The sequence below is a fragment of the Puntigrus tetrazona genome, chromosome 5 (genome assembly GCF_018831695.1).
Source record: "Puntigrus tetrazona isolate hp1 chromosome 5, ASM1883169v1, whole genome shotgun sequence".
NCBI lineage: Eukaryota > Metazoa > Chordata > Actinopteri > Cypriniformes > Cyprinidae > Puntigrus > Puntigrus tetrazona.
Window position 1 is genome coordinate 12,264,911 of NC_056703.1, and position 13,219 is coordinate 12,278,129.

A 13,219-nucleotide genomic window follows, 5' to 3' on the forward strand; every position below is an offset into this window, starting at 1 on the left:
CTCTCACACCTCATTTCATTTCAGTTTCCGTCACCGCAGATATTTATCCTCTCTCTTTTTCAAAGATACGGAGGCACTCTTCAAACGTTTGTCAAAAAGAAATGGTCAATGAACTTAAGTCCCAACACTCATAGGAAATCATAGGAAAAACAAATAAACACTAGGCCCAAAATCTGCCCTGGCTCACCCACCCAAACAAAGGAAGGGGCTTCTGCACGTATCAGAGCGATGTTTACAAAATCCTCATTAAGGAAAAGAAAGCAGATAACGGTGCACACACACACACATGCAGGGACACCACGAACGTTAAAAACGCAGAGCTTCCTAGTTTGTAGATAAGGGACAGAGAGAGAAAGTAGGGAGAGCAAGAGTGAGAGAGAGAGAGGAAAAAACATTTGAAAAGAGATGCCACAGAGGGACATCTCTTTCACGTAGTGAAACCACCCTCAAGCCCAAACTTTTCAGACATCAAAAGGTGAGAAGAAGAATAAATGCTCAGAGGTCAGGAATAGAGGCACTTTAATGCAGTCTGCGGCTACATAAAAGAACCAAAACATCATAGGACTTTACTTTCCTACATTCTGCACTGGAGTGACCACTGACATTCTATCCAGAAGAAAAGGTTGAGTACTTCAAATTAAACGCATTTGTCACTGGAACTATAGATCTAGATTTTGCTCCGGTGAACCTCTGCACCTATAGCTGATACGCACCTCATTTGCTTCACATCATGGGTGTCAGCAGGAATTACTTTTGGATTACATGTTCATCCAGCACATCTATTTTATTGGCCTTTTTCCTGCTCTTGTGGGGGCCCTTCTGTGCACAGAGCAGCCCTATCGGCTCCCCGGAGAGGCTCCGCACTGCTTCAGGGCTGGATGACGGACATGGAGGGGTTCTGGATCCCTCACTTCTGGAGCAGGACAGTGAGGTAGACATGCAGAGTTTGCTGGAGACCCTGAAAGGACAGTTTTTGCGCACTTTTAACCTGACTCGTCCTGGCCCCCCTGTGCAGGCAGGGGCCACTCGAGTAGAGCCCCCTGAGTACATGCTGGAGCTCTATAACCGCTTCGCCAATGACCGAACAGCAATGCCTTCTGCAAACATCGTACGCAGTTTTAAAAATGAAGGTAACTGCATATTTACTTTAACAGTGAGGTCTTTTCAACTGTGTTTGTATTCTGAGAACTTTTGTTGTTGTATTTTTTTTTTTTTTACAAAATCTGCTAATGGCAATAAAAAAATATTTTCTACTGTGGATGTAGTTCAAAGAAACAATAATGTGAATAATCAAGTAAGAATAATAGAAAAAAATGCATTTTATGGTTGTGCCCTAGGCTATTTGTTTTTGATTAAAATATAATACCTGTGCTTGCAAAGCTATGCACAATTAATCAAGATAATATAATACTTTTATATTACATTTACATTTAGTCATTTAGCAGACGTTTTTTATCCAAAGTGACAAATAACAATAAAAGCAATTAAAACCAATAAAAGAGCAATAATATGTAAGCGATAAGTGAGTCTCAAAAATGTGATCTCAAATAACAGTTAATAACAGATGTCTTTTTTTTTAGCTGTGTTCCGTTGTACATAACAGCATTTTGATGCAAACTTAATATCTTTGCAGAACTATGGGAACAATTAAAATAGATGTTTAAATGCATTTTTGTTTTGTTGTGAAAGTTAAAAAGCATCATATGGTTTAGAAATGCATGCAAAAGATACAATTTAAGCTTATTTTTACCCAATAAGTTTTGTTTTAAATATGGAAGCGTCTTGCACACACACACACACACACACACACACACACACACACACATACAGTAGTCAACATTTGAAGTGGATCAAAAACGTTCATCAAAATTGGCATAAGACAAGAAGATTTTAGGGAAAATTTTGATGAAAGGTTTTGATCCACTACAAATGTTGACTAGTATATATATATATATATATATATATATATATATATATATATATATATATATATATATATATATATATATAATTCTTATGTTTTTAGACATATCTTTGATATTTATGGTAGATTAATGATAACAAGAGAATTTAAAATTCCAATTTTTTTTTCAGACTCCTCCCCATATAGTGTGGGACCTGGCGGGGTGAGACGACACCCACTTATCTTCAACGTGTCTATTCCACATCACGAGAGAGTCACTGCAGCTGAGCTCCGACTGTACACTTTGGTCCAGACTGACCGCAACAAATACGCTGGTGTTGACAGAAAAGTGACAATATATGAGGTCAAACAGCTTGAAATAAACAGCACTCAGCAGATAAGAGGTGACAATATTGATGCAGGAAATCAAACCAAGCAAGAGGGAGAAACAGAGCTAGTGGAGTTGGCGTCGCGACAGGTTTACGGTACAGATAATGGGTGGGAGTCTTTTGACATGACCACTGCGGTGCATCTTTGGCGGAAATCAGATTATGGTACCACCCACAGGCTGGAGGTCCACATAGCCAGTTTGAACTCTCAGAGTTTGATGTCAACCGAAGGTAAGGAGGAAGGTAATGCCAAAGGAGGGGACATGGACATTGACACCAGCCCAGAGGACAAACACAAACCCTTAATGATCGTCTTCTCTGATGACCAGAGCGGAGATCACCGCGGAGACAAACGGGAGCTCAACGAACTGATCCAGCATGAGACAACTGGGCCTGGTGTTCAAGACAACCTTGACCTAGAACTGACCGGTCTCTGGGACGACCTGGAAGTAATGGGACAGAAAGATGGGAATGAGGAAGAGGAGCAGAGCGAGGAGGCTCTCCTACAGATGCGTTCCAACCTTATCTATGACACAGCGTCTAGAATCGTCGTCGAATGCCAAAGGCAACCAATGTAAAAAAACATCCCTCTATGTGGACTTCAAAGACATCGGCTGGGACAGTTGGATCCTAGCACCCTCTGGATATGAAGCCTTTGAGTGTACGGGGACTTGCATGTACCCTTTGACCAAACACGTTACACCTACAAAACATGCCATTGTGCAAACTTTGGTCAGTCTGAAAAGTCCACAAAGAGTGTCCAGGGCTTGTTGTGTTCCCACTGAGCTAGACCCCATCTCCCTGCTCTACCTAGATGATGCAGGTGTGGTGACGTATCAGTATAAATATGAAGGTATGGTGGTAGTGAAGTGTGGATGCAGATAGTATTTAATGGACATGGAGAAGTGGGCTGAATCCAATCCAGTTTGGATTGGAAAGAGATTAAAAGACAGTCATTGTCTATGACTAACATTCCAAGTTTCTTCCAAATGGCAGTGGATAAGCTCTTACTCCCAACCTTAACAGCGTTAGCAGGAGTCATGAAGTCAGTTGGAGCCATGTGACGAGGGGCCACAATGCAACATTTAGTGGGAACGGTGTCCATTTCATCCCTGCTGAACAAGGATTGGGTGGAACATAAGACAATAATTGAACCACTGACACGCCTCAAGATCAGCCGGGATAAATGAGCTGTTCTTATCAGTAAAGACTGAAGTTTAAGTGAGAGATTATATCAACTCCAACTAGTTACATACTTGGCCATATCATTTGCGTCAGCAGAGTTCTTGCTAAGTGGGTGTTTTGTAAAGATGGCAGCGAACTCAAGCACCACTGGCTCAGTCCAGTGACATTACCAGAAACAAGAGTCCTGTGATACTGCCTGTTTCCAGTTTCCACAAAGCTCAGTATCGTATCTGTCACGACACCACCAAGTCAATATACAGCTTCCTGCCTAACAGAATGTGTTTGATATGAACTGTCCAAGTTGAAGTGAAACACTTATCAGAAAAGTCTTGTAAACGAGGGATAAAACAGACCAGAATGGACCAGTCTTGTCTTTCGAAATGTGTATGAGAACACCTACTCTGGATATCCTAAGTCCACAATGGGTCTCATTCATTAACCACTCAAATTCATCTGACTTTATGAATTTTTTTAAAAAAATCTGACTTTATGAATATGTTACGTCATACTGAGTAAAAAGTAAGAAAAGTACATTATAGCTTGTGTTTTATTTTTTTTTTTAATGAAAAAAAGCACAACTGTACTTATGTACAGGTTTCTAATCATAGGTTTGTAATCTAGGTCTGTGTAAAAGGTGTATTTGAACTGGTTTTGAGGAAGCAAAAAGCCATACGAGTGTGAAGAAAGGCTGAAATGGAAAGGTTGTGCGGAAAGCAGTTAATGGTTTAACCATGTTTTATGCAAAGGTGACCCTGGACCACAAAACCAGTCATAAGGTCAGTTTTTCAAAATTGAGATTTACACTTCATCTGAAGGTTAGGATAGGATATAGGACCATATTTGGCAGAGATACGACTATTAAAAAATCTGGAATCTGAGTGTGCAAAAACTCATAATATTGAAAAATGTGCATTTAACTTTTTCCAAAAAAAGTTCTTAGCAATGCATATTAATATTCAAAATTTGGTTTTGACATTCACGTTAGAAAAAATTTACAGTAGAAAAATATTTTTATGGAACATGATCTTTATACTAATGAATTTTGGCATAAGAAACTGTATTTTTGGCGATTGCTACTATACCCGGGTGACTGGTTTTGGGGTCCAGGCTCAAAAATAAGTATGAAAATTAGATGAAGGAAAACAAGAAATTCATGTGCAATGTATGTGTTATGCAAAAGTGTTTTGTGAAAAGTACTCCTGTGGGTTTAAATACAAAATAATCAATGAATGAGACCTATTATTTCTGTACACAACCTAAGCAACAAAACGATGATCATTAAAGACCTGGAAAAGGACAATATGAACTTCTGAAATGTCTCAAACCAGTTAAGCCGTTTCGATATGCAACATTTTCTTGAGTCACTTAATGCTGCCTTTATCCTTTCTTCAGTAACACTTCTTTCTACTGAAATGCTGTCTGCATTTCACCTTGTCACTGCTGAGTTGGGACAGTTGACAAAGGATGCATGTTGTACATCTTAGTCCATCCGCCCTGTTCCAGACGGCATCAGCAAGCGGGATACTGTGGGCTCTCACACCCTCCTGCTCCACATGCCGTGCGAGCTGTGCTCCCACCCCGAAAGCATGGCTGTGATAAGAAGGTGTCAGGACTGAAAAACATGTCTGTGACGACTAAAGACAATTCCAAGCTGCACGGAGGACTGGAGACAACTGATTCCTGGGAATGAGAAGCCAGTTGGCGGTTGTATATCATATCTACTTTTTGACCCCAAACTACCTTAAAGCGAAGACACATCATTTACTCCCCATCGCTCTCCTCCTGTAGTCTTCTGTCAGTCTTCTTCTCCTTTTGGACCCTTATCGCTGTCAGGGCATGAGGATGAATGGAAACTGTCTCGCAAGGTCATGCCACCCACAGATATCTTTCACAAGACTTTGCAACCTGATAATATCTTCCAGAATTATTCCCATGCCTGATGCATACTTTGCATTACTGGCTTTGTTATTGTTGAAGTACAAATTGTGTTCTGCTGCTTTGAATAATTATAAAGCTTATTTATTGATTAACTTATTTGTTTTTATTATTATTTAGGTGACATTGTATAGTAATACTGTACATATGACTACATACACTATACGAGTACATGATACTGTATGATGTTGTGCAAAGAATATGGGTATACAAGTATATGAGTTAATTTAAAATCAAATTATTAACTGTAATAATTTATCATTTTCTCATGTAGTATGTGTTCAAATACTCAGTGATGTTGTATGCGCTTTAATCATCGCTTTTCAAGCACTGACGTCTTGTTAGGATTTGTATATATCTTTAAATAGTTTGTTGATCCTCTTGTTCCTTGCACCCAGATTCTCCATAACTCCTTAACAAGATATATTTAGCCACGATCAGTCCAGAGCTTGCTGTTTAGACATTGGGTGTGGGAGCGATTCATAAATTTAACTTCCCATTGAAGACCAGCAGCTCAAAGGCCCATAGTTTACAAGTGTCAGACAGATCTACATCCATGGGAAGCTGACTGGAAACTAACGACCACACAGGCTCATTTGCTCTGCGGATTGAGACTGTGCAGATCTATTTGCTTCTTTTTTGCTTCGGTTTGGTTTGGGCTTAGGAAGTGTTCAGCGTCAATCTTTAAATATTTAAGATGTGAATGTGGTAATTGCCAAATGTATTTTGCCATGTACAAACGCACAGAAGTTGTAAATAAAATGATATTTTGAAGAAACTTCCTGTGATATTTTTCTTTTATATTTTAGTATTTATCAGCAAATTTGTCATTGACAAAACTCTTCTGTCCTCAGAAATTCTGTTAATGTCCAAGTTAAAAATTGGTGCTTGAAGTGTCTCGTTTGTTTTGCCACAAAAGCCATGACAGAAAAGTTAAACCAATAACGGGAAACAATGTACGCCCTCCAGTATGTTTATTGAGCTTGAATGATGACAGTTCAGGACCTCCTGACCAATTACACACAAGCATTAATGAGCTATTTACAAATCACTGAAGCATCTGCATCTGGATATTGTCATGTAATTCTGGGTATTCATTCATTATTCATTGTATGGACAGAGGAAGTTATTAGCATGCACTTATGATAACAGCAAACTATTGTTGGTAAAAACAAATAAATAAAAAAAGATATTATAGAAAAAATGGATCCAAGGCACTTCTTTTATTTTCAAAATGTAAAAAAGCAAAAAACTCTTTATAAATGTATATTTTTGATTAATTCTTAACTCTTTTAACAAAATGTACATTTGAAATTTGAATACTTTAAATTGATTTTACTTTCAGACTAAGATATGTTATTATTTTAACTTTTCATAATGCTGATGGTTACCATCAAAAGTAAAAGCAAATTGTCAACAGCCAGTTTTACTCCATGTGTTAAGCCCAGTTATACTCATTTGTATAAGTATGAAAATCTTATCACAGCTCTTTGATATTTCATTAATAAAAATGCAAAAATGTAAGATAACAAAAAAAAAATTCTATACAGCAGTGACAGTATGGCATTAACTACCGCTAGATCATTTACAATTCAACTCGAAGTCACAAAATACAAATAACAAAGATTTGTCTCCACCTTGTGGGTGCCTGTGGTGTTTTAGGAATAGAGTAATCTTCCACATTTGAAATGCTTCCACTGTGGCAAACGTTTATTCTAGTCTGGCTCCATTCTGGTATATAACAACCTTTTTGCTTCTTGGTCGAATTACTGCTTCACTTGGAAATACAGCACTTTACAGATATAATTTTGTTTATACATTCAGGACATACTATTATCCATTCACCAGTTTCATCAACTATTGTCTTGTATTTAGTGCTATTTCTATGTTTTTGTTACCTAATAATTGGATCACTTTCAAGCGTACCACTCTTTTCTATCTCCTTTCTGAGCTCTCTCTCCAATTCTTGGATCTGAGATTCATGCTGGTAAAAATCACTGCTGTAGAAGCTCTCTCTGTTGTCAGCCATCATCCTGTCAATTTTCTCCAGTAACTGTGAGACCTGAAAATCATCTTCTCTCTGGTTAATGTTGAGGCACTGAAACCTGTTCTCACATTTCTCTACAAGCCTGTGGATGTCCAGATTCCCTGACTGGACAAATTCTTCAATGTTCTTCTGTTGTTCTTCATCAGTAACAGTTAAAATGATCACAGTGTTCTTCCAGCACCTTTCCACCAGTATCTCTTCCATTTTCTCCAGCATCTTTCTTTCCTCTCCAGGAAAGCATGGGGTCCTGGAGCACACAGACGGAGACAGAGTTCGACATTCCGTCTCAGCTCCTCCAGAGAGAGTCCAGAGGAGAACCAGTCAGGAGTTTCCACCACAGTCACCTTCCTCCCAGCCACCTCTCCCTGTCTACTCTCACTTTGCTGGATTTCTGTAGATGCTCCAGTCTGGCTTCTCTCCTTTCTGCCCAGGATTATGTTATATATATATATATATATATATATATATATATATATATATATATATATATATATATATATATATATCTATGATTGAAAGTTTTAGTTTTGTAGGAATGCTATGCTTAATGGACAAAAAATCAACCATACATGCACTAGTTCATTGTAAACTAAAGTATTACTATGGTGTGCTTAAAATGCATTATTACAAAAAAATTATAATTTAAAGCATACATAAACTGATGATTGTAGCCCTATGCAATCACAATGCATATGATTATTGTTATACTAAATGTTTAACTGAACTTAACTATTTTAGGATTGAGTGACATATTTAAAATTCTAATGTGACATCAATCACAAAAACAATCATACCAGATTATTATTATAATCAGATTATTATTATCCAAATTCATGAAATTATGTATGCACCTGGCAATTCTTTTGGGCTCTCTGCAAACAGCTCTGCAAATAAAAACCATAAGTAGCATGTGAGTCTCTGTTCTTAATTTCATTTCATTGTATTTTTAGTACATTTAGTACATCATCAAATGTACATTTCATTGTACATTTAGTACATCAGTTTGTTTTCATATTTCCTCCTAATGAGCGGATTTCTGAAATACTCACCGCTTACTCTTACTGTTATCTCCTCTGTTCTGTCTCCTCTGGTGACCTGGCACAGGTAATCTCCCACATCTGATCCTCTGAACTCTCTCAGTAGTAAGGAAACTTTTCCCTTTTCTTTACTGGATAAATTCACTCTGCCCTCATAACCTCTCCCCTCAATCACCTCTCTGTTCTTATAGAGACAAACACAGTCTGTCTCTTTAAACCATCTGATCTCCATATCAACAGCACTGACTTCAGGAGACAAGTGACAGGGCACCGTTAATTCAGACCCTACTGATGGATCGGCTTTTCTGGGTTTTTCAGGACCAACAAGCTTAAAATCTTCTATAAGGAAAAATGTAAGAAAGGAAAGAGACACATACACTTAATAAATTATTAGGTAGCACTTTATTTCAGTTGTCCACTTTAGACGTTCTACTAACAGTAAGCAACTGCATGTCAACCAGCACTTATTAGAGTACTGGTAGACTGTATGCTTAATAACTTCTGATGGGTCCAAAACATACAACATACTGACTATCAGAAACTTTGCAAGTATATGTAAACATATTCTACTAACCATAAAACTACCCTCACAGTGTACTCCGAGAGTTAGTTGACATGTAGTTACACAATTACTTAATTAATAACTAATTAATAAAGTGGACTATCAAAATAAAGTGTGACCATTTATTATTATTATTATTATTATTATTATTAAGCAATTTATAGAAACTTACCGTGATGTGTTTCTGCCATGTCTCTCTTCCTAAATTGGAACAGAACACATAGACAAACTTGAGCTTTAAAGATGGTAGAGCATCTTCTATTCTTCTCTGCAAATCAATTTGTCAGTAGCATGTGGTATAAAATGAAGAGTCAAAGTCGCAATTTAAATTAATGTCATTTTACTTTGATGTTTTACATTTGATTTTGATTTCATTTGTAATAAATGTTTTATATTAACATTTCATTAAATAATCAAATCACTTAAAAATAAAAAAATAACTTCAAATATACCGTAGCCACAAGCAATCATTGGGGTCCAAGCACTAATAACTTTGAGGCACTCAATTGCGAGCACAAATAAGAGCTGTATTTGTGATGTTGTAAAGTTGAGAGAGGCTTGACACAAAAAAAGAGCAATTTGCAATGTTGTTTAAAGGTTTTATTTTCATACACTGAACAAAATTATAAACCAACACTTTTGTTTTTGGCCCAATTTTTCATGAGCTGAGCTCAAAGCTCTAAGACTTTTTCTATGTACACAAAAGGACTATTTCTCTCAAATATTGTTCGCAAATCTGTCAAAATTTGTGTTAGTAAGCACTTCTCCTTTGCTGAGATAATCCACAGCAGGCTGCTGTTTAAACGATGCGCTTTTTCTGTTACTGACATGACGCAAGTATCAATGCTCAATTTCTGATTGACTGTCTGTTGCCAAGCCTTAATCCTTCTGGGCATGGAATTCATGCCAGAGATGCACAAGTTGTTGGCATCCTTCTCCACTCCTCCATAATGACATCATTTAGCTGCTGGATGTTAGACACATGGTCCTTCTCCACCTACCGCTTGAACATGTGCTCAGTAGGGTTCAGGTCTAGAGATATTTGGCCACTCCATCACCCTTACCTTCAGCTTCATCAAATCTTGGTGTTTGAGGTCAATATAATGTTCGAAACCTGCCATTTGGCCCAGTTTTTGAAGGAGGGCATCATGTTCTCCTTTAGAATGTCACCAAACCACAATTTCCCAATGGTTCCAGTATTTCATGCTCTAGGACAGGTTGTCTTCTGCCAACTGTTTGCAGGCTTTTTGTGAGCCAGCTTCAAAGGGGCTTCATTCTGTGGCCAACAAACCAACTTTTTGTCAATGAAAATCAATGATAAATGTAACCGATACCATTAATGTTCTACAGTGGTCTGACTGAATGATATATACATATATACATTAGTCCACTCATTCAGTTTACTTAAAGGAGTGAATGAAAATGAATATCTATTAATGAATTTATCTTGGCATAGTTTTGAATGGGAAAAAGGAAGCCACACTTTCTGAATAAAATAGCCAGTTGCTGATCTGTAAAGTCAGCGCGTCACAGCATCTGCATCTACTTTGTCCATCACATACCAAATTAAAAACTGAGTAAATATTTGAAAAGGGAACTAAAAGCCTCATTAATAATACAGCATTTAATAAAACAGCTGTGCTTTGTTGTAAATTTCACCCCAATAAATTGGCATTCATCTAATAAAATTTCAATGATAATTTACACTCAATATATTATTGCATATTGTTTTATGTACTACAGTAGTGAAGTATAAATATCTGGGACCTAACTATTACGTACACACCTAATGCTAAAGAAAATGCCTCTATTTTTTGTAAACTGAATTCATCAATATTTGCATTTAGTGTAACTATAGGCCTACATATAACATAATTTAATATAATAAAATGCTGTACAATAGCTTTATTAAATTAATTCATTTATTTAATACCTAACGAAAATACCAGAAATGGTAAACAAAATGAATAAAAACACTAACACGTCCTAATGGAAAACATTGTAAAAAAGAAACAGAATGTAATGGGAGTTTTGGCATGGCAGCTTTATCTTTTGTGAGGGAGTTTGGCACTATAGCATCTTTGTTTTCACGTGAAACTTTATTAAAGAATGGCACACATCTCCTGTAAATCCTCCCACTGAAATTCTAGAAATAATATATATCCAAAAAAAAAAGACAAATGTAGGAAACAACCAACATCCCATTTAACATATCATTATAGTTAATCTTGGTTAATCATTCAGACATTAATGAAAACTGAGTGAGAAATATTAATATGTATATAAAGATTCAGTATAAATTATATTGTACAGTGGATGGTCTGGGCTGAGTACATTAAAACAAATATTTATTTTTAAGTGAAATATGGCTTTTAATTTCATTATAAATAAATGCAGCTGATCCATCTGGTCCTTTAGGCTGGCTTGAAAACTGCCGATAAGGGTATTGGAGCAAATATAGAACTAAGCTAGGACAGTTGCCCTCCAAGAGCAGAGTGTGATACCCCTGAAATAAATATATAATAATATAATATACCCTCACAGAATCACAAATACTCACACAATATTAGTTTCATTATTATTATTATTTTTTTGGATATTTTCTTGGTCTTGGGAGCAGATTTCCATTGGCATTTTATTTCTTCCCTTTGAAAAAATGCAAAGCCGTCTCCTCAAAGGTAATTGTCCGTGCTTCCTATCTAAAGCCTGTAAGCTGTTTGCGGGACGATCCAGGATGATCCGGCTCATCTGAAGTCGATTCGGCAAGGCTCAGGTAGACTTGTCTGCTTCTGCTTCTCCAACTGCCAGCTGTCTTACTCCCTTTATGGGACACAGCTGGTCCAGGGCCTTCTCAAGTATGCCTTCCCTCACAGCGAGCCTCCTTTCACAGACCCTGTGCAAGATCAGGGAGGACCAGGTGCAGGTTCTGTTTTAGATGCTCTAAAGTGGGGTCGGTTTGTTGATTAGTGTTCCTCTCGTAGAGAGGACCCCCAGAGCTGCTTAGTCAGCATGGTGCTTTGCTTCTTACAGGAAAAGTTGGAGGGGAGGCTATTCACCATTCCTGAAGGATCTGTGTGCCTTTTCCCTTGTTGTTCCCCATGGAAATACTGGGTCCGTTGCCTTTTAGTTCAGACTAGTTGGAGTAGTATGAGCTTTGCCTGAAGGAGGACTCCTTCACCCTCTTCAGACCTGGCATTCATGTCTCTATGTTCCACGGTTTCTGTCTAACCATGTTCCCCTTCCTCTTACTTTATATTCCACATGATTGTGTGTGATTGTGCTCCGCCTCCAACAATTGCATTGGCACCCCTGATGGGCCTGCTATTCTGGCCAGCAGGGCATGGGATGGTTACGTATTAAGCAATCATTTGTACCTCAATCACATAATGCAGTTCAGGTCGTGGCGACTCCATGACATCAATCAATGACTAAAAGTCATAATGACTGACTGAAAGGGAATGTCTCATTTACTCATTTAACCCTCATTCCCTAAAGGAGGGAATGTAGACATCTCTCTTGCCACGGTCTTGAACTACTCTGAATTGCCGGCTTGCGACTCGGCTCCTCAGCATAAACCTGAATGAGTGGTTGCACGCCACCATCTTATATACCAGTATGTACTGGGGAGTGGCTTAGTATGCAAATTTCATTCACCGATTCTCATTAGCTTTTTCTCTTAAGATCAGAGGTGACTGGGTTCCCAGATGGGACCCCATGACGTCAGTCAAATATGTCTCCGTGCCCTTCTTCAGGGAACGAGGGTTATACAAGTAACCACAATGATATATAATATATTTTCTTGTGAAAAATAACATTTTGTGAAATTCTGACTTAAGGTTAAAATATTTTTTGTAATTCTATAATAACCAAAAGATTTAATCAAAGAGTCAAAGAGTGTATCCCTCTCTGCCTGAAAGAACCTACTCTACTGGTTTGATAAAAGGAGGGAGAGAGGGAAAGGAAAAAAAAAACAACCAGTGGCACAAAGGAACAGGTCAGGACAGGAACTCTAACACAGGGACAAGGCAGGACAAGGCTTTGCAGAAAGACAAATGGCTCCAAGGAAGGCAGAGGGATAATTATACATTTTTCAGGCTCTGATCAACGTGACGGACTCAGAATACAATCAAACGAAGTCAGTTTAATGACAAAAAGCATACA

General features: G+C 37.7%; 2 protein-coding genes across 2 annotated transcripts; one reads left to right on the forward strand and one right to left on the reverse strand.

The window, feature by feature from the left end:
* The first annotated feature begins 359 nt into the window (after positions 1 to 359).
* On the forward strand, positions 360 to 6,354 carry LOC122345271 (bone morphogenetic protein 10-like). Its single transcript, XM_043239262.1, is given in 3 exon segments — positions 360 to 1,130; positions 2,095 to 2,840; positions 2,842 to 6,354. Coding segments are annotated over 3 exon segments (1,482 nt in total). The 5' UTR covers positions 360 to 730; the 3' UTR covers positions 3,178 to 6,354.
* Positions 6,355 to 7,306: 952 nt separating this feature from the next.
* Positions 7,307 to 8,728, reverse strand: LOC122344659 (GTPase IMAP family member 5-like). The gene is given in 3 exon segments (XM_043238180.1): positions 7,307 to 7,692; positions 7,695 to 7,901; positions 8,509 to 8,728. Coding segments are annotated over 3 exon segments (813 nt in total).
* Between the last annotated feature and the right edge of the window lie 4,491 nt (positions 8,729 to 13,219).